The sequence below is a fragment of the Zalophus californianus genome, chromosome 13 (assembly GCF_009762305.2).
Source record: "Zalophus californianus isolate mZalCal1 chromosome 13, mZalCal1.pri.v2, whole genome shotgun sequence".
NCBI lineage: Eukaryota > Metazoa > Chordata > Mammalia > Carnivora > Otariidae > Zalophus > Zalophus californianus.
In genome coordinates, this window is record NC_045607.1 from 19,614,346 (window position 1) to 19,635,971 (window position 21,626).

At 54.8% G+C, this 21,626-nt stretch overlaps 1 protein-coding gene across 1 annotated transcript in view; it reads left to right on the plus strand.

Annotated features, from left to right (window-relative positions):
• The window catches only part of WHRN (whirlin), a 96,449-nt gene that overhangs the window by 18,706 nt on the left and 56,117 nt on the right, over positions 1-21,626 (plus strand). Inside the window, 2 exon segments of the mRNA XM_027616764.2 lie at positions 5,158-5,376; positions 17,058-17,183. Coding sequence (XP_027472565.2) covers positions 5,158-5,376; positions 17,058-17,183 — 345 coding nt within the window.

A 21,626-nucleotide genomic window follows, 5' to 3' on the forward strand; every position in this document is an offset into this window, starting at 1 on the left:
TTAGACGGGCTACCCTTCCTGAGGCTGAGCATCTCTGTTCTGGAGAAGAGAAAACCTCGCCCCTAAAGGTCTGTGTCCTGAAATAGGCTGGATGAGTCACCATGATGTGCCCTTCCTTGAGACTTAGCAATGTGTCCTTTGTGCCCCTGAGGACAGTAGTCTCATCATCCTGTGACCTTGTGGTTCACTTCACACTTGTGCTTTAGTGCGTGTTCTTGAACATAGGAGCATCTGTGCATCTGCCGTGTGAACACACAACACCCCGTCCCCTTTATGCTGTGGCTGTCTTCCGTGGCTTTCTCTGTCCTCTGCTGAGCAGAGAATCCTGTCACTTGGGCTGTGAATCCAGTCGGCTCTGAAGAGCTGAGTGACGCAAATTTGCCTCCTGAGAGCATTAATCCAAGTAGCAAGTTATTAAGTGTGAAGACATACACATATAATTTACATTTCCATAACCATAACACGCTGCCTCAACAGTCATCTGCGGCTGGATGGTGTCTGAGCCATGCCGTCTGCTGGGTCAGATCGAGATTTCAAGGATCTCACTCCGTGGAACGCACTCGAGCCCTAGGTCAGGTTTTACCAGCAAACCCATGGTAACAAGCGTGGGAGTAGTGCTCTGATGACCGCTCCGTCTATAGTGGACTCTCCCTGGGTCTCACATTGTGCCCTTTTTAAGCCACAGCTCACTGAATTCTCCGGTGATAGGCACTGTGCCATACAGGGCCCCTCTACCCAGAGAGAGAGTGGAATTATGATCTTTGTTTCACAGGAGAGAAAGGGATGAACAGAGAGGGTCAGTAACCTGTGTGAGGTGGCACAGCTAATAAACAGTTGGTTCAGGAGAAAAGGAGACTGGCTGTGCGGGCTGCCATGCAGGAGATAGGCATGGGTGACAGTCACCAGCTTGCACAAGCAGAGCATCCACGTTGCTTTAAGGTGGGTGTTGGATGTGGTTTTCCACCCACAGGCGGCTGCCTGCAAGGAGCAGAGCTGCACAGCCACAGTCCCACTGGAGGAATGTCTGTCTCTCCGGCCCTCGGGTCCCTGCTGTCAATGATAAAGCTGAGTTGCCATGTGCATCCTGCCACACCTCGGATGCTCCGTCTGTCCTTCTGGCTGTTGGTCCCTTCCGGCTGACAGGGAGCCTCGGAGCCCCGAGGCTCAGGATCTGGTTCAAGGACCTGGTAGCAGCCTCAGCCCGCGCAATCTTGAGGACTCACTCCCTGAGAGCTGCCTGGACTCTGTCCCTGTGTATCTCAAAGCCCCCGATCTCTTTGCTGCCATGACTCATGACTGTCATGGGTAAATACAGCCTTTCCTTCTGGATGGAGCCACTAACCAGAAGATATTGAAGTTTCCTATTGGGGCAGGACCTCAGCCGTTAGTGAGTTCAAGCTGCTCATTGCCGGTTGGCAAAACCGAGGTCCAGCGAGAGGAGGACATAGCCCTGGGCCACCCAGTGAGCCAGTGGCGCAACGGAGACATGCCTGGGCCTCTGTTTCACAGCTGGAGTTCCTTCTAGGTTCCTCTGCTCCCTAAGCTGTGTGCTATATGGAGGCTTGCTCCCACCAGAGAAGCTGGTGGTTCTTCTGAGAAACGAATGGCCAGGTGCACCCGAGCCGCAGCTGGCGCCCGAGCCTGGGGATGGCCGTGTGTGTGCCGAGCTGGGGGCACTGGCCAGCTCTCTCTAGGAATTCACTTCTCCGTTCAGAGCCACTCTTTCCAACAAGCAAGCGGCTGTCTGGGAAACTGGAGACAAAAAGGCAGGAAGAAGACAGAAACCAGCTTCTTAGACCATCCCCCTCCTCCTTGCCTTCCGTGCATGACACATACACGTTTTAGTTGAAAAGGGCAGTGGGCGTTCGAGTGGCGTCTCCCAGCCCCTGCACCCAGGCCTATCCTGAGAGCCTGCTCTGGGGTGGCAAGTGCTGTCTCAGGAATCTTGGGTTTGTTCTTGGGCTTGTTCAGTTTTGGATGGTGATGTTCTTGCTCTCCAAGACCCCACTGGAAGCCCCCAGTTACCAAAAATGCCAATATCAGAGGTTCTGGAAGGGTCTCTGCTTGAGTGGCCGTCAGATTTTCTGGCCCCTTGGTCTTGTGATGGGGAAACCGAGGTGCATGGGGGCGGGGGGGCTGCCCAGGGCTGGCCCCTGTGTGTGCTCGGCTGTCCTTTTTGTACTCGTTCCCTCTCTGTCCCTTCCCACGTCGGGCTCCCAGGGTCCCCTTCTGTAAGATACCGGAGGCAGGCAGTGCGAGGGAGACTCGGTGCGCTCCCAGGCCCTCCCCGGTGCCTGCTCTCCGTGGTCTTCTCATTAAAGGCACTAACCTCCTCTCCGTTCTCAAGGTTGCTGCCTGCCTATTTATAGAACTGACCAAGAGAGTTCCACTCTGGCCAGCCTACAGAATACAAAGCGTGCTCTCCGCCACCTGCTTCCTTGTATAGCTCCTTGGACGAGGCTTTTCTGCACCTGGTTTCCCTTCTCAGTGCAGACACTCCGGGAAGAGTGGCGAGTGGGCTCGGCCCCGCTGAGCTCCTGTGTGCACAGGCTCTGGACCTCCTGCGCATGGTCTCCTGGAATCCCCACCGTGCTGAGAAGTGGGTATTGTCCTTTCACGGTGCTGCTTTCAGGCAGGAAGTGCCGGCCCTGGGACTCACGACTCATAAGGGACAGAAGTATGGCTCAAATGCAGTTCTGCCTCCGTCCACCATTTCTGTTCTTTCCACTTGCATTCCTCTGTTCCTGATTCTGGCGTCGCCAGACTTTTCCGAGGACCTGCCAGGGGAAGCAGCATCTCTCACCGGCTGCAGGTGCCACTTGTTCTCTCTGGGCCCGGCACACAGTAGGCCCTCAAGTCAACCCTTGTCAAGTGAATAGCGGGGCTCAGTCCTCAGGGTCTGTCGAGGGAGGGAGCAGGGAAGAAGCCAGCCAGTGGGACTGGCCTCCAGCCAGCAGTGCCCTCCCGGGGGAGGGAGCCATGGGCGGGGAGGAAGGGTCAGGAAGGCACGGGGGCCTCACAGGTTTCTGCTGAGGTTGCTGCCGCCCTGTGACCCCCCTTCCCTGTTTGCTCCCCCAGAGCCCTCCTTGCTCACTAGCCTCTCCACCCTGCCCCTCAAACTTTGCACAGGTTTTATCTTCCCAGCTGTCCTATCAGGGGGAGTGTCCCGGGGACTTGCTAAAAGAGCACCAAATCTCTCCCTGCTCATCTTCTCAGAAATAAAAGCAGCCTTTTGGAGAGCTGCCGGATTCTCATTACCCCTCCACCAGGGACTGGCATTTAGCTGTGGAATTGAGGGGCCCCGGCACCTCCAGGCTTACCCTTCCTCCTCTGGAAGAAGCTCAGACATGCAGCCGGGGCTCCCCACTGTGGGGGAAGGCTCCTCCCTTGGTCCCTTTGGTCTGTCCAGAGTCCTGGGGAGTCAGGAGAAGGCAGTCCGGGGCACATCCAGGCAAGCTCGGGGGAGGCAGAGAGCTAGGTACTCCCTTCCCCCTTTTTGAGGCATATTCTTCTTTTCTGAGATCAAAAGCAATGCATCCTCATTCTGGAACGTTTGGAAAATATTGAGACAGAGGAAGAACAAAATAATAATCACCCATAATCCTGCACTGTTGGCGTGTTGGCACATCGCTCCTCAGTTTTGTTTTTTTTTTCCTGTGTGATTTTTATCTTAACGTTATCACTGAGATCTTACTGTAAGATTCGACGGGTGTCCTTTGACCCCACTGCACGGTAGAGCGTATCACGGATCCACGGTGTTAGGTACTCTTCGTAATCATTTATAAATGTGATTTTAGTGGCAGCATGGCCTTCGTGTGAGCAGGCTCTGGCCCCCCAGTTGCAGGGTTTGCCATTAATCCTCACGCTAAGTGACTGTCCCTCAATAAACAGTGTCATTCAGCTCCAGGTGCCCCGTAGGAAAGCAGTATGGCCAATCTCAGCATCCACCCCAGGGCAGAGAGTTTGGGCTCCTCTCTCCTCGCGGTGCTTCCATCCCCAGATTGGAAAACGTAGAATGAAGGTGATGTCTACACTCAAAATTAGTTGCTATGGAAAAGGAACCCCTGCCTTCTAATGTAAGCAGATGATTTCCCTCTATTTCTTCATCTGAATAATGGACCTTTCTCCCAACACGATGGGATTCCATGAGGATTTCAGGAGGAGACAAAGCATGCCAGGTACAGGGCAGAGTGACACAGACAGGCTCTTTATAAATGTCCGGCTATCATTATCAGTCATTTCATCTCTTGACTGTCTTATCGGGGTCACTAAGACCACCCCTGGGTTCTGCGAGGGTGCACAGGTTCCGTGTATAGTTGTACTTGTGGTTCAGATTGATGACAGCAAGGGGGCGCCTGGGTGGCTCAGTCGGTTGAGTATCTGCCTTCGGCTCAGGTCATGATCCCAGGGTCCTGGGGTCGAGTCCCGCGTCGGGCTCCCTGCTTGGTGGGGAGCCTGCTTCTCCCTCTCCCTCTGTCCCCTGTCCCTCGTGCTGTCATGCGTGCTCTCTCTTTCTCTCAAATAAATAGAATCTTTTTTTTCAAAGATTTATGACAGTAAAAGGATACCCAGCAAAATGAGCACAAGGAATAGGTGCAAGGGACAAAGTCTGTAGGAAACCAGGTGCAAGCCTCTGAGTCTCCCTTTGCTGCAGGATGAGCCCAGGATGAGCTGGGAAATGTCCACCAGGGATGCTCCTTAGAGAATCAGTGCCAGGGCTTTTATTGGGGGATGGTCACATAGGTCCCCTCTGCCTGGACCCACATTCCAGACCCCCACATAGTTTGCACAAGGAACCTGGGCACGGTGAGCCACCCTTCCCAATTAGGGAACGGGAGGAACACTCAGAATCCAGGTTCCCAGGTGCCAGCCAAGCAGGCCTTCCTGAGGATGCAGTCTTAGGCCTGCTGTGTTAACTCGTCTCTGCACAGCTGTGCTGAGAGATCGGATTTCTTACGTTTGAACCACTTCAAGATAGGGGTGGGACGGATGTCCTCATTTCCATAGGACAAAAATTGAGGGCTAGAGAAAAAAACGGGGGGTGATTCAGGGACTGGCCTTCTGCTCCCTGTGTGGAAAGTAAGTTCTGGGTACTGGGAGGGTTGTCCCTCACTGCCCCCTTCCTGCTAACCCCTGTATCCCTCTCTCTCTCTCTAGGCTCTGAAGGGCTCGAAGAAGCTGGTGCTGTCTGTGTACTCAGCAGGGCGCATCCCTGGGGGCTACGTCACCAACCACATCTATACCTGGGTGGACCCACAGGGCCGCAGCATCTCCCCGCCCTCAGGCCTGCCCCAGACCCACGGCAGCACCCTGAGGCAGCGCGAGGGGGACTCGAGGAGCACCCTGCATCTCCTGCAAGGCGGGGATGAGAAAAAGGTGAGCTGCCTGGCCTTGGCCTCAGCAGGCCAGCTAGGGGCGGAGGGCTGGTGGGGGAGGCTGGTCCCCCGAGACCCCGTTCTCCCTGCCACACCCAGAACAGGGACGCTTCTTAGAGGCTGGACAAAGGGGCTTGGTTCTTTCGGGGCTCTGGTCTTGTCTCAAGGCCCTACCGAAGTGTTTCATCTTGTCTTCTTTTCTTTTTGACCCGTGCAATGTATATTCTGATTCAGGCTAAGATCCTGCAACCGAAGAGCCCAAAGACTGTGACTTAAATCAGATCATTTATTTCTCCCTGACACAGAACGGAGGCGACAGTGGGGGCTGGAACGGCAGCTCTGCTCCCCATCTTACTCTGGGACCCACCCTTGCCCCCATCATCATCCCCTGGGCTCTTGCCCCTTCTGATGCTTAAAGCTGCGCTACGCCAGGTCCCCCATTCTAGCCCCAGGAGTGGAAGAGGGAGGAGAGACAGCTAAGGGCCCCCCTTCAAATTCAACATGATTCAACTTCTCAGTGGTCAGGACCCAGGCACACGGCCGTGCGCAGCTGCCCGGACTCTGGGCTCTACAGGGAACCCCCTGCAGCTGTGTGTCTCAGGCTGTCAAGAACAGGAACTGGTGCTGGTCACCTTGTACCAAGTGAGAATTCACGGGGTGGGGGGGGGGGCAGTTCCAGAACTGAAGCGGAGGAAGGAGCTCAGGGCGTGCCTCCCAGGGCAAAGGGATTCCCACCGTGTCAGCTCTTTGCCTCTTTCCGGAGGCAGGCTTGTGGGCCAGGAGCACCGTGGGGTGTGGTAACCTGAAGACGGAGGGGGGCACATCGAAGCCCTCCTCCCCTCATATCGTGACTGTTTCAGTAAAAAACCGAAACAAACAAACAAAAACAACCCACCGGGAGATGATTCCCCCGAGTTTCTGAGCGTTGCCGTGGGTCCTGTTTGTATCGCAGCCCCTGGTTGCTCCGGAGACCAGGAATGTAAGTCCTGCATGCGGCTTTCCCGGTGTTTTAGGACCTGGACACCCACAGCCCGGAGGCCACGTGGCTTGGGGTTCCAGGCCAAGGCCTGCCCTCTGGACACTCTTGCTCAGCTCTCCTTTCCCGTCCGTAAGGCCACCCGTCCGTTTGGCGTGCTTTGCGTTCTTTGTGCAGGTGGCGGGCGAGAAGCGGCGGGGAAGCCCGGCGGTAGGCCCCTCCGCCCGCGCCGCCGGGGCTGCTTCCTAGTGCAGCGCTGGGTCGGGCAGAGGTGGGCTCGGACCTCCTCCCCGCCAGGCGATCCCTGTTGCTCCGCAGTGGTCTTGAGCCCGCAAGGCTGCCTGAGGCGTGGAGCCATTTTCAAGGCCAGCCTTCCAGAACTGGGCAGGGAACTGGCTTTATCTTTCCCTTGAGGCCCTTTCCTGCGTAGGGCATGGTGCTGATGGGTGTTGCGCGCTGTGCTTACAGCATCTTAGTGAATCCTCATGGCCACCCAGCTGAGTAGCTGTGCTCCTCCACATTTCTCAAAGCGCAGGAATCCGAGAGAGACTCAGAGGACTGTGGCAGGTAGGACCCATTCCATGGCTCACCCTGGTCACCCCGTACTTAGTACTTAGTGAGCACCTGCAGCGCGCTTGACGCTGTGGTAGGAATAGAGAAATGGACAGGAGAATGAGGTCCTGCTGTGGAGAAGCTTCTAGTGAGTTTGGAGGTCATGGGAGGCATGAGACCATAATCCAGAAAGGAGCATGAGTGAGCAAGATCATTAAGGTGGTGAAGAGTGATGAAAGGAAGTAAAATCTAGAGAGGGAGGGGTGGAGAGTGACGGAGAGGGAGGCACTGCTTCAGATGAGGTGGTCAGGGAGGGCCTCTCTGAGGAGATGACTTCTGAGCTGAGACCTGGGGAGGAAGAAGGAGCTGCCATACACTCTGAAAAGCCCAGGCAGCAAGGACAGCATGTGCAAAGGCCCTGAGGTGGGAACCAGCTCGTCCTCAAGGCTTAGCAAGAAGGGCCCTGTCACTGGAATTGAGTGGGTGGGAGGGCTGGGAGGAGATAAGGTGCCCTCTAGAAGTCTTAGAATAACTTATGTAGGAATGTGGAAGGCAAAGACTTAGGGAATCGTGCTCCAGGGAGGACCAGAGACCTCAGGAGGCAGGAAATACCTTGGACCACACCAGAGTGGCCTTCACAGATCTCGCAGCTCCAGACAAGCTCCTGCCTCCCTTCTGTTCCTCTTCTTGCTGGATGCAGCCTGGAAACCCCCATTTCCTGTTGTGAGGGGTGTGGGGAAGTCTCTCCGGGGCCTGCACTTCTGTTCCCTGGGCCCGGAGCTTGGCGGGCTCTCTCTTCTCTCTGGTGTCCTGGAATTGTCTAATATTCCAGATCCCCGTGAGCAGACTCCCAGACTTCCTGCGCCAAACTTCAGCACTCCTAGCCCAACCCCAGTGGACGCACACCTTCTAGGGACAGAGTGCCCAGGGCAATAGTGGATGTAAAAATCCCACATGTTGCAAAGCAACTTGGGAAAAGCATCTGCCGCTGTCCACTGAAGCTGGTTCTAGCGTTGTGGCCGTTCCTAGTAAGGCTGTTCTCCACACTGAAGTGTGAGAGCCATCCTGTGAGGCTGAAGGAAGGAACAGAAGGGAAGAACAGATGTAACTCTCTGGGAATCAGACCCATCTGCTCTCAGGTTACAGTCACATCCTGGGAGGCGAAGAGGGGCAGGGTGCAGCAGGGCTCATCGCTCCGGGTTGCCAGTCCAGAATATCCCTCAGCCTCCACGGCTGCAATAAACAGGAACACACTTGTGGGGGGTTACACGGGATAGCGTCAGTATGACAGGGTGGCTAAGACACCGGAGCCAGGCTGCCTGCCTGCATTCAAATCCCGGCTTCGCCGCTTGCCAGCTGTGTGACGTTGGACGAGTTGCCCAATTGCTCTGAGGCTCGGTCTCCTCTGCAAGATGGACACAATGGTAGGGGCTGCTCTCCCCAGCACTGTGTACGCATCACGGCAGTACGGATGTTGGTTCTGTGCCCTGGTAAACTCACAGTGCCTGGATCAGTGCCTGGCACAGTATAGGCGTTCAGTATTTATTACATGAATGACTGAATTACAACGAAAACACCTTGCCAACAGCCCGGGGCATGGTAGCAGCTCGTTAAATGCTTGCTGGGTGTGAATCTGAGTCCTGTGTGATCAGACCCTCACACACTGTTCTTTGCAAAGTCACAGAGGAGGATGTGGCCATCTGTTTCCCCAGTTGGCATTGTTGTGGGGGCATGAACACCTGCCACCGTGTGCCCTTGGGGACTGCTGCCCAACCCGTCACTGTCCAAGGAGGAAAGGCACGTTCTCTGTCTCTGTTCATCTCTCCTTTACCCACAAGGGAGGTGACACTCATCCGAGCTCAGCAGGTGTCAGGCTTTCCTCTTTGGGGTTCTTTCCTGGTTAGCTGGGGCCCTTGGGGTGGAGCCCACCGGGGCCCTCCCTGCTGGGAAACCTTGAACAATGGCTTAGGGGCAGGGTGGTAGAATCCCAGCGCTCTGGGGTTTCTTTTAAATTGTGGCAGAACACGCATAACATATATTATATCTTCTTCACCATTCTAAATGGTACCAAGTTCAGTGGCATGAGGTGCGTGCGCACTGCTGTGTGACCCCATCTCTAGGATGCTTTTACTCTAACCAAACTCAAACCTGTTAGAGGACAGTCGCCCTGCCTCTCTCTTCAGCCCCTGCCAGCCACCAGTCTACTGTGTGTCTCTGAATTGGACCACTCCGGGCATCTCGCATGAGACGGTATTTTGTCTTTTTCTGACTCCTTTATTTCACTTTGCCTTCATGACCCCCGAGTTCGTCCCGGATGTAGCACGTGATGAGATTCCCTTCCCTTTTAAGGCCGATAACATTCCCCTGTACGGAGGGACCGGATTTTGTTCAGCTGGGTGGTATCCTCCTTTTGGCTCTTGGGGATAATGCTGCTATTTGTGGGTGTGCAAGTATTTCTCGGAGACCCTGCTTTCCGTCCTTTCAGGGAAATACCCAGAAAGGACGTGGCTGGAGCATGTGGTAATTGTATTTTTAATGCTTTGAGGAAGCTCCAGACTGTTTTTCCACAGTGGCTGCCCAATTTACATTCCCCCCATACAGGGCACGAGGGTTCCACTTTCTCCGCAGCCTTGTCAACACTTGGTATTTTCTGGGGTTTGTTTGTTTCGATAGCAGCCATGCTAATGGGTGTGAGCTGGTATGAGTTCTTCCCCAGTCTTCACGTCGGACCTTGGTGCCACAGCAGAGCAATGACAGCACCCAGCTGGGAGGGGTGGAGTTTAGGAGCAAGGCCAGATCTGTCTCTTTCTAAGCCCTCTGTGCTGACATCACCCTTGGCAGCCTCCCCAGCGTGAGGAGCCCAGAGGAGGCAAGCCGAGGTGCCCCAAGGTCCTATGTGATGCATGCTCTGTAAAAGGGACAGGGAGGGTGCTATGATGTGCAGAGGAGGGAGATCCTGCCAGCTAGAGATTTGGGAAGGCTTCCTGGAGGAAGTAGCCTTTGGAGTTTGGCTACATGGCAGTGGCAGGAACAGTGGTCCAGGCAGAGGGAAAGGTGTGGCAGTGGGGGAGGGAGGTTAGGAAGAACCAGGTGGGTCTGGGGACCCCCCCCCGTGCTGGTGTCATGTGAGAGTTACAGTTGGGGCACAGAGTGCAGGGCTGGGGTGGTGGGCTAGGAGTGTGTGTGCCTCACAGACATTTTCCTGTAGGTGGCAGGGACTCACTGAGTGTTCTCCTGGCCAGCAGGGGAACAAGGGTGACATCCATTCCAGGTCTGCAAAGACCTTTACGAAAGTGGGAGGAAAAAGGGGTGCTATAAGCTCACCTTCAAGGGAAGTGGGACTGGTTGCAGTAAAGATAAAACCAAAAGAGCCCCTGGAGCCAATCATGATGTTTCTGGTTCTAGAAGATGAATCTCAAAGGTGGGAAACAGGCCTTGGGGAAGTTTCCAGGGCTCTGATGGCCTTCTCTCTGTGGGCTGTTCAGAGTAAGATTGTTCTTGAGCTGGGGGGCAGGGGGCAAGCTCATTATTTCACATGGCTTGAAGCAGAGGGTGGTTTGAACGTGCTTACAGGGCTGGGATGTGGTGGGAGAGAAGGAAGAGCGAGGTGGGTCGCGGGCCATCTTCAGGGTGGAGGGAATGAGCGTAGTGTTTTTAGGTCAGTGCCTCCCTACCGACCTGCCATTGATTCTGAGCTTTGGGGCACAAGCAGCTGTTCTTGGGTTCTTAGTTCGAAGGGGCAGTCGCTCTGGGAAGGCACGTGCAGAACACCCTACAGAAACGGAGAAGGGCTTTCAGAAGAGACTCTTTCTCCCGCTTCTGTTGTTTCCACAGGCCACACATACGTTGCCATCCTCTTTTCTTGAAGAGGGGTTATGAATTGGGTGATGCATGCCAGCAACCAGCACAGGAGAACCCCAGACTCCCAGCGGCTTCCCATTTTCAAATTTCAATGAGATTGCATAGAATCATTCGACTCTGAAGCCAAATCTGAGAGCAGTTGCAGATGGTAGCAATATTCCCATTTTCCAGATGAGAAAATGGAGGTACAGAAAGGCTGAATGAATTGCTCCAGGCCACACAGCCTATGAGTGGTGGGGCCAAGTTGTCCCCAGATCCTAAGTTCTGCCCTCCTTACCTTCTGGTGCCTGAGGGGTAAGAGCCTCCCCCGCTCTCCCCCTGCCTCCTCCAGTGTCCTCTGGCTCTGGCTTTTCAGGCCTGGCCTGCACACAGCCTCAGGAGAGGCCCCCTCTGGCTGGACTCACAGCAGGGCCTGGCTGCTCACCGCACCAGGAGTCTTGGTCAGCACCTGGGATTCGCTTAGGAGAACGATGGGTCAGGAGCAGCCAACTATAAGGCCCAAGGGTCACCCACCTGGGACATTTTTCCCTGAGCAAATGGGCAAGTCCAAGGCTACCATGGTGTCTCTGGCCCTTGGCCCCCACTCTAGGCTGAGTGATCAGACCCCACTCTGGCAGTGGCAGCTGCCCCAGACTCAGTTCATCAGCCATAGAGACAAGATGCTACCTGCCCCTTGGCTCAGGCTGAGGCCCAACCTTGTACAGAGGGAGCAGGGACTTTGGGCCTGGGTTTGAAGCCTGGTTCCTGAACTTCTTGACCGTGTGACCTTAGACAAGTCACTTGCCCTTGGGTTAGTCACTTAAGCTTCCCTCTCTACGATATGGGGATAGTCACAGTGGCCATGTGGGACTGTTTCAGGGGTTGACAGCCACGTGCAGAAGTGTAGAGCACAGTGCCTGGGGTGTGGTCATTAAGTGCAGTAACCACCATCATGTATCAAATGCCAACTAGGTGCTAGGTACCTTTCATATCTTTTTACCCTGAAATGTTTATTGAGTACCTACAGTGGGCCAAAAACTGTTTTGAGTATTGGGAATACAGCAGGGAATAGCCAAGGATGACTACCTTCAAAGGCTTATGTTCCTGTGTGTGTGTGTGTGTGTGTGTGTGTGTGTGTGTTTAAATAAGTGATGTATAGTATATAGTAAATGGGATAAACAAGAAAAGAAGTAAAGGGCATGGGGGCAGTATATGAGTGGGGTAATTCTAGGGAGGGGCCCTGAGAAGGTGACATAAGATCTGAGGTCCATGAAGGAGTCATCATGCATATATCCACCCTGCCCGGGGCTGGATCTCCAGGCTACAGGATGCCTTGAGGAGTGTGGGGCTAGGTGGCCCCAGGTGTGGTTTGTTGGTGAGTCTGTCCTTCCTCTTGTTGGCTTTTGTCTTTGGCTTATTGCTTCACAGTTGCAGAATGGTAGCCACTGCTCCTGCCATCACAGCTGTGTCCAAAGCAGAGTGGAAGCTGGGCGGGCAGGCAGAAGGCCCTTCTCATCCTGGGCCTATGTGTCTTTCTTCTCTGAGGGGAGAGTTGCTCCCAGCATCCGCCAGCAGACATCCTCCATCATGTCCGTTGGCCAGAACAGGCCCAGACTACCCACGTTCGTGGTAGAGGGGAACAGCCTTGGCCCAGAGTGACTTCATCTTTGGGGGCTGCTCTGTTGCTTCCTGGACAGGGGCAGGGTTCTAGGGCAAGGCAGGAAGGGGGGTGGCGGCAGCGCCTGTCCCAGGTACATTGTTTGATTCTCAGTTTACTGACAGGGAAAACTGTGAAAATCAGAGACGAAGCGGGCCCTGCCCCCTGGTTTCCCAGGAGTAAAGGGCAGACTCAGGACTTGAACTCTCAGGGCTGGGGGAGGCAGCGTAGCATGCTGGTTAAATGACTTAGGCTGGCCAGCTGCTGACCGTGTGGCCTTGGCCACGTCAGTTCACCCCTCCTGCCTCAGTGTCCTCATGGGCAAGTGGGAAAATGGGCATGATAACAGAAACCACAGAGGAAGAGAAAGGATTAAATGGGGGTAATGCAACCAGTGCCTGGGATTCAGGAAATAGTACGTTTATCGAGTAATTAGTTTAATGAGTTATTCATATTATCGGTGGGAGTGGTGTTTTTCTTGCTGTGCAGCTCAGTGTCCTTTCCTGTAGGTGAATTTTTTTCCTGCCAAACGCTGGTTGAATTCCAGCCAATGATTGAGGCAGATTACCCTGTGGTTGATAGAACTATTATTACAGCCCTGTGAAACAGGCTCCGTTTTATTCCCACGTAACGGATTTACAGGGAGGTAGCGGGGAGGTGGGGAGGTGTGTTTCCATCCTCGGCGTTCAGAGGAGGCAGACAGTCGCTGCCATCTGGCTGTCGTGGGGCTCCTCTTGGCTCTCTCCTCCCAGAATCTTCTGCGCTTAGAGCTGGAGAGCCCAGGTGGGGGAGGGGAGGGACTGAGCTGGGCTGGAGCCTTGGTGTGTGGACCCCAAGCCCTGAAGGCAGAGCATGGAGGAAGGGGTGCATTGTGCGGGCGTGGCAGGGGATCGGGTGGGAGCTGCACACTCCGTCCTCAGCTGGTCTCACTGAGCTCCCCCAGATCTGAGCCCTGCCTCCCCGACTCCCACCCTGCTACTGTCTCAAGGTGCACACCCTCTCCTGAAGGATCTCCAGGAAGCGGCCCGCTCTGCTGGCCGGTAGTCTTCCTAAAATCCGAATGAATCTGAGCAGGTCTCTCTTTCACCTAAAGCCCAGTCTTCTCGGCCTGGCTCATGGCCCCCCCCCCTCCCCGCCCACTGGCTAATCTTGTCCTTTCCCTCCTTCCCTGTCTTGCTTTAGCCAAACAGAACCCTGCGGGACTCCTGGGGGCTGTGCTCTGTCTGGGTCCTGAGCTTTTGCATGCCTTCCTGCCCCCAGAATTCTTGTCTTCCCTCGCCCTTTCCCTGGCTGACCCCCTAGGTCTTCACGGCTCAGAGGTCATATTTCTGGGATACTCCGACAGAGGTCAGGCTCCCCAGAATGGACTCTGAGACCAAGATTTCCCTGAGGAGGTTTCTAAGGGAGTGTCTGTGGTCGACAGAATGATGATCCAAGACGCCCACCACCTCTTCCCTGGAGCCTGGGAAGAGGTCCCCTTCCGTGGCCAAAGACACTTTGCAGATGTGGATAAGTTAAGGCTCTTGAGATGGGGAGAGTCTCCTGTATCCTCTGGGTGGGCCCAGTGCAATCACAGGGTCCTGAGAAGGAGGCAGGAGGGTCTGAGTCAGAAAAAGGGGGTGTGCTGCCTGGAGCAGAGAGAGGTGGGAAGGTGCTACCCCACTGGCTCTGAAGATAGAGGAAGGGGTCATGAGCCAAAGAAAGCAGAGGGTCTCTGGAAGCTAGGAAAGGCAAGGAAACAGTCCCCTCCTAAGAGCCTCTAGAAGGAATGCAGTCTTGTCTACTCACTTTAGACTTCTAACCTCCAGAACTTGTAAGATAATAAATCTGTGCTGTTTGAAGCTGCTAAGTGTATGGTCATTTATCATCACAGCAGGGCAGTGCCCTGGGTTCGACGCTGATAATGGGGCACGGGGCACACGGGACTGGGCCGGGGGCGCAGTGGCTGGGACACGAGCCCTGCTCAGGCCTCAGCTGGTCCCGCAGGAGCACCGGGGGTGCACTGGGCCCACAGGTTGTCCTGAATTGAGGCAGGGGTGGGGCTGTCGCCTGCTGTCTTCTCCCGGTCCCTGGGTGGCTGCTCTGGGAGGAGGCAGCTCTTGGCAGGGACTCCGCTGTGAGCCACCACCCCCTGCCCTGGGGCCAGGAACCCCGTCACATGCTCCTGTGATCCTGTGCCCAGCATGAGGCCCAGACTTGGGGGGTTGGGTGAATGAGTGGAGCGAACACCAGCCACAGCCCAAGTGCACGCCCCGTCCCAGCCTCTGAGGCAGCAGCATCGGGGGGGACGCCTCGGCCTTCTTTCCAGGACACCCCTGTCTGTGCAAGCGAGCCCCGTGGCTGGCCGGCGAGGGGCACCGGGAAGATAAGAACAACAGCCAGGGTTTTCTGAGTGTCTGTGCTGTGCCGGGCACAATGCTAAATGCTCCAATTGTGGGGACCCACTCCTCCCTAACAACAATCCAGTAAAGTCTCGTCTTTAGAAAGGAGAAAGCGGCGGCATCCGCACAGGGTAACACACCCAGCAAGTGTTGCTGCCATGATGAACCCCAGAGGTTTGGCTTCGGAGCCTACGCCTGTAACCAGCACACTATCACACCCTGGGGGCCCAGGCCTGTGTGTGATTGCAGACAGGGCGGGCCTCGAACCCGCGTCACCTTGAAGCTCTCCCAGCCGCGGCTCTGTACTGGGCCGAGAGGGGCAGATCACAAGGGCTGCGTTGTCAAGCCCGTCCTCAGAGCCTGCTGCTTGCAGAACATCTGTCTCTCTGACAGTTCTGGGTGACCGATCCCAAGTGCCCCCTGAGAGCAACGTGGGCCTCACAGATGCTCTCCTTTCTGATGTGGTCTTCCTGCCTGAGGAGCAAACCGGGGAGCCGACTCCGGCCTAAAGGGGCTGGGGCCACCCCCAGAGCCTGCGGTCCTAGAACCAAACGCCCCAGAGGCACTCCGTCTGTTAGGCTCCCTCCTGACGTCTGCCAGCCTGCAGGAGTCAGCTGTGGCTATGTGACCTTGTCTGGTTTTGTCATGTGCAAAGTGGAACCAACAGTGGCTAATCAAGCATTCACTGTGGGCCAGAAACTAGCCTATGTTTGTCTCTTAATGTGACCCATTCCATAGAATGAGGCTATAAGGCTATTTTATAGGGCTATTTTCATCCTCCTTTTGTACGTGAGGAGGCTGAGGCACAGAGAGATTAAGTAACTTGCCCAAGGTCACACAGTGGTTCCCCCCATCCGGCAGTTTAGACCTGAATCTGTCTTCTTCATCACCTCCACCCAGGGTGGTTGAAGAATTACGTGGGATAATATATGTAAAAGGCTCAGATGATGGCACCAAGCCCTTGGTAACTCTTAGATGAGTAACTTTTTGGAAACAGAAAGCTGGTTGGGTGGCTTCTGTAACTCCATGACCTCCGTCCTCCTGTGACGCTGACAGGTACCCGTGCCCCCCACTGTCCTGTGGGCAGACTGCGCTCTCTTCGGGCGTCTTCCATGTCCCTGGGGCTTAACCTGTTCAGGGATATTTTCTATCCTTTTGGGGTAGGTTTCAGCTCTTTGGGGGCAACCTCTCCTGTTCCATAATTCCTCTTTTGTACTCAAGCCACATTTAACCTGCATGTTCCTGCAGGCTCCTTCATGGATTATGGGGCCTTCCTGAATCTGCCCCCAGCCTCTCCTGCCTATCCTCCCTAGCCACCCCCCAACTACCCCCCAGCACTCCCTGCCTTGGCCACAACAACTCACCGCCACCATCCTATACTGAGCAAAGCATGCTCCCCTACGGCCAAGCAGTGACGTGTGCTGGCCTGTAAGCTGCACCCCTGCCCTGCCCCTACCCGGTTGACCTGCTCACCCTCCAACCTCATCAGCGATGTCACCTCCTCTGGGAAGCCCCCCCAGCCACCACCCTCCCTCGCAGTCAGGACCTTGCAGCTTCTCTGCATCGTTGTGGCCGCTGAGCGCCCCCATCGTGCTCTGGTCACACTGTCCTGTGAAGGTCTGCTTCCTGGTCTCTGTGCCCTTCTGCTGAGACCCTTGGGAGCAAGACTGGGTCTGGGCTGCCTCTTGGTCCCCTCGCCCAGCACCGGCTCTGCGCTCGGCAGGTGCTCCTGTGTTTGTAGAAGAAAGGGCAGCTGGAGGCCTCACTGCTGTGGGCCACTGGGTTGGGTGGCAGAGCAGGAGACTCCTAGGGGAGGCAGGGGAGCCCTGGCTGATGGGAGATCTCCAGAGAGGCGGAGTGCACTTAGCCCTGATCCTAAGGAGGATGGAAGGTGAAGGAGCCTGGGGCCTGAGTAGGCTCTCCCTGGCTGAAGAGTGTGGTGAAGGGCAGCTGGGGGGGGTCTGTGGCCCCCACAGCAGAGGGAACATGTAAAAACCTGAAATGTCACATCTCTCTGGGGATCTCTAGAGGTCGCCTCCTTCACTGCCTTTCTTTTTCTGCACTTATAGCTGTGGCCCCGGGAGGGAGAGGGACTTCCGCCAAGGTCACTCAGCAAGTTGGAGGCAGGGCTGGAGCAGAGGATCTGGAATATTCCAGGCCTGAACCCACGTGCCCTTTGGGGTAGGCCAGGGACTCCAGAGCCTGCTGTGCCGCCCCCCATGACGTTTACGTCACCCTCCAGGCCCTCGAATAGCGATCTCCTGTCCCTCCTGCAGGTGAACCTGGTGCTGGGGGACGGCCGGTCCCTGGGTCTCACAATCCGCGGGGGAGCTGAGTACGGCCTGGGCATTTACGTCACCGGCGTGGACCCGGACTCAGAAGCAGAAAGCAGTGGACTCAAGGTGAGCGGCTGGACTCCCACGGGCGGGGATGGGCGCCAGGGCTGCATGTGCGGGGCTGAGGGAGGGAAGGAACTGTGTGTGGAGCTCTTTGCAACTGATTTTCGGTCAGACCTGCAGCAGGGCAGTCAGCACCCCTGCCCCCCCACCCCCGAGGACTGGTCGCAGCCAGGATCTCCCTGGCTGCATGCCCAGAGCAAGCAGCAGGGGCCTGCCCCCACCTCCCGAGCCCATCTCCCAGCAGTCCTCGGAGCAGGGCAGCCTCCCACATGCTGCTGGGCGGCAGACCAGCTGAGTTCATCACCGCGTTTGCAAATGCCGCCGGCGGCTGCAGTGGCCCTGACCTCAGGTTCATCGCGGAGCACAGAGAAGGGAGAGTGGAGAAAGCAGGAGCTGGGTTGCGCTTGCACCCAGCGGCTCCTGGCTGCTGGTCCATCAGGGCAGCCGGCGACGGCTGAAATAGTATTGTTAGCTCGCGCTTTGGAGAAGGCTGACCGTGGGCCAGGTACTGATGATGGACTTCACGCAGATCTCATTGAACCCTCAGACTGCCCCTCGGGCGAGGTAGCTCCGACCCACGTTTTCCAGTGGGGGAGGCGGACACGTAGAGAAGGTGACACCGACCTGCCAAGGTCACGCCACCGACGGGTTGCAGAGCAGGACTATCTGGTCCACAGCCCGTGGCCTTAGCCGCTACACTGGCCCGTTCCCACTGCCAGAGCTTGCTTGGGGCTTTGCAGGGCAGGGACAGTGAACGAGGCAGGGACAGGACGCTGGGCCCAGGAGACAGATCACCTAAATAAATGGTGGCGTGTGTTTGGGCTAAATCCTGATGCCAGGGAAGCCAAGGCAGCAGCGATGGGAGCAGTGACCGTGAGCACAGGTGGCGTCTGAGCCCACCTTGCAGAATGAGACAGGTTGGGGGTAGAGGGGCTGGGGAGGAAAGGGGTGTCCCTGAGGGAGCCAGAAGGTTTGACCATGGGTAACCAGATGGCTGGGGGATGGAACACGAGATGAGACTGTGTCTTCACAATCTCAGCTACTTTTCGGACATACGATGCAGTTGAAAGAGCTCTGGGCTTGGAGTCCGGAAGATTGGGTTCAAATCCCAGCTTTGCTGTTTTTGCTTGAATAGCTGGGTGACCCTGGAGAGCCCCTCCACCTGTCCGTGCTTCCCTTCCCTTTCCCAGATAAGCATCATAAATGACACCTCTTTCTCAGGATTGTTAAAAGGAAGTGAGGAGGTACGAGCTGACGATGACGTTAATAAGGAAGATTAAATTTATTGAGTGTCTCTGTTAAGGACTGAATACATGTGTCCCCTACATTCATCTGTGGAATCCCTACCCCCCAACATGATGGTTTTAGGAGGGGGGAGCCTTTGGGAGGATCTTAGGTCATGGGGGTGGAGCCTCGCGAATGGGATTCGTGTCCTTATTAAAGGGACCCCACGGGAGCTCCCTCGCCACAAGCAATGGGCAGTCTGCAGCTGGGAAGAGGGTCCCCACCAGAACCCGACCGTGCTGGCCCCTGACCCCAGACTTCTAGCCTCCAGAACTGTGAAAAATAAATGTCTGCTCGTTTTAAGCCACCCACTGTGCCGTGCTTTGCACAGCAGCCCCGACAGCCTGAGACAAGCTCCTGTTTCTCCCGTGCTTTCTGCCGTTAAATCACATACCCACAACACCCCTGTGAGAGCAGCTTCTCGGGTTAGCCCATTTTACAGGTACAGCAGCTGAGACTCAGAGCATCACGCAGCTAGTGGGACTCCCATGTGGGGATCGGGATTCTGGTTCTAGAACTGTGTTCGGCACCTGGCCAGCTGGGCTGGGGGTAGAGGCTCCAAAACGTTGGTTGGGTCTGGTTGATTCTGAAATGCCCCTGGGTCCCCAGAGCGCATGCCGTGTTCTCAGGTAATGATGACACCTCGAGGGGGACTCCCAAGAGGAAACAATCTCCCAGTAGCCCGTGCGCACGTTTTGTTAAAGAAGCTCATTATTATGGGATAATTTTAGATTTACTGAGAAGTCACAAAGGGATTTCCTGTTTATCCTTCATCCAGCTTCCCCTAACGTCAGCATCTTATATAATAACCATGGTACGTCTGTCAAGGCCAAGAAACTGACGTTGGTACGATGCTATTCAACAAACCATACACTTTCTTCAGGTCACCAGTTTTTCCACTAATGTCTGCTTCAGCCGACCACGTTTCATTTGACCTGTGTGCAGTTTTAATTCCATTTATTTCTCACTCACCCCCAATTTCAAAAAAAAATGAGTGGCAGTTTCTCAGCACTGAATAAGGATTTTTTTTTTTTTAAATAAATGAGTGAGAAGATTAGAGAGAAGAAATACGGGGGCTGACAGAAAGGGATGAAGCCAGGGTGAGGGTCTTTCCCAGAACACTCGCTTCAGGCAGGCCGCAGATGTGGCTCTGAGCTTCCTGGCAGCCAGTTCAAAGACGGAAGCAGGTCAGAGACGTCTGTGAGGTGAAAACAGACCACCCGTGCTTGAGAAGCGCGGTTATTCCTCTTCCTGAGGCCTGAGAGCAATTTTCCTCTGGTCTCTCGTAGAGAGAATGCTTGTGATGATGTGAGCCGTGTCCTCTGTGACAGGAAATGTATGAGCATATTCCATACTTTGTTGGTGGCAGATGCATTCTGACTGAATCCATGTTAAAAGAAAGAGGGAGGGAGTGTGGGAGAGGACATGTTAGGGTTTGGCCTGAGAGCCCTGGGCACGTTCCTGGTCTCTGTCTCTGCATCTGTCTCTCTCATCACTGGCAGATGGCAGGTTTTATTATCATGTTGTCCATTTACTGAGGAGTCACTGTGCCAGGAACTGTGCTAAACACCTCACAGTGTTACGTGATTTTTAGGACAAGGTGTGAGAAAGGAATATTCTCGTCCCCATTTTATAGGTGGCAGATTCGGGAGCAGTGTTTAGCAACTTGCCCAAGGTCACCCAGCTAAGACGTGCTAGGTCTGCGCCCACCCAGCACACTCTTAAGTCTGTGTTCTTTTTTTTTCCCTTGTTTTTCTTTATAATTTTATTTTATTTTATTTAAATTCAATTAACATATAGCGCATTATTAGTTTTAGAAATAGAGTTCAGTGATTTATCAGTAGTACATAACACCCAGGGCTCATTCCATCACGTGCCCTCCTTAATGCCCATCACCCGGTTACCCCCCCCACTCCCTCCCTTCCATGTTCCTAACCGCTAGGCTCCACTGCCTACCCTCCTGGTGATAATAGGTGTCGCAGTCTCCAGTTTACAGCTGAAGAGACGGAGGTTCATGGAATTGCAGGTCAAACTCTTTCTAACGCATGGACGGCAAGTAGCTGAATAGTTGGGCTGGATGATTTTGGAGGCTTTCACCTAGATTTGTACATTTTCCTGGCCCGAGAGAACCAGAGGGTGCCCAGACACCAGGAACGTACTCCGTTCCCCTTCAGGGGAACCCTGCGGGTCCCCATAGCCACAGAGAGATGGCGAAACAGGTAGCCTTCTGGCAGGTGTTTTATGAGGAAGGAAGGGAGGAAGGGAGAATGGGAGGGCGGGAGAGAGTGGACGTTACATGAAGGCAGTGAGTGTCCATGGCTGCCCCTCCTTCTCTACCTTCCTTTTAATCAGCAGGTATATACTGAGGACTCCTGCGTGCCAGACACAGTGCTCGCCCTGCACTTCTGAGCTGAGCAAGACAGATAGAGTCTCTGACCTCCAGGAGCTTACTTTCTATTGGGAAGACAGGGCGGGTCAGGGGTGGAATTACTCAATTGTGTGCTTACAATCAGGATAAATAATAAGAGGGCAAAGCACATGGAACCATGTGGGTATATAACAGGGGAGACCGGCTCTGATCTTGGATATCTGGGAAGGCTTCCTGGAGGAAGAAACATTTTAGTTGAAATTTAAAAGAAGAGAAGAAAATTAATGATATAAAGGAGGAAATGAGAATTCCAGGCAGAAAGAATAGCAAATGCTTAAGTCAGTGGGAGTGAAATGTTCCCGGTTGCAGGGGAAGGCCAGTGTGGCTGAATGCAGGGAGCCAGGTGGGGAGAAGGTGCCAGATGATGCGGACAAAGTGAACAGAGCCTGCTCACACAGGGCGTGTAGTTCACCCAAGACCGTGCAGCCGTGAAAAGATGATGCTCAGGATCCGCAGTTAGTAATAGGGAAGGATGTCCAAGGTCTGTTATTAAGTGGGGAACACAGGCTGCAAAACCGCTGACCTAACAGGATCTCACTCAGACTGTAGATGTGTGTAAAAATATGTGCAGAGAACACGGAGAAACAGCCACACCGAACTGTACCAACATGTCAGCATGGTTATCCGAGAGCAGTAGGATGACGGACGACTTTCACTATTCTTTGCATCCTTGCGCAGGGTCCGAATGGAGTGAATGTTACTTTTATAAGCATGAAAGCAGCAACAGTAGAGCC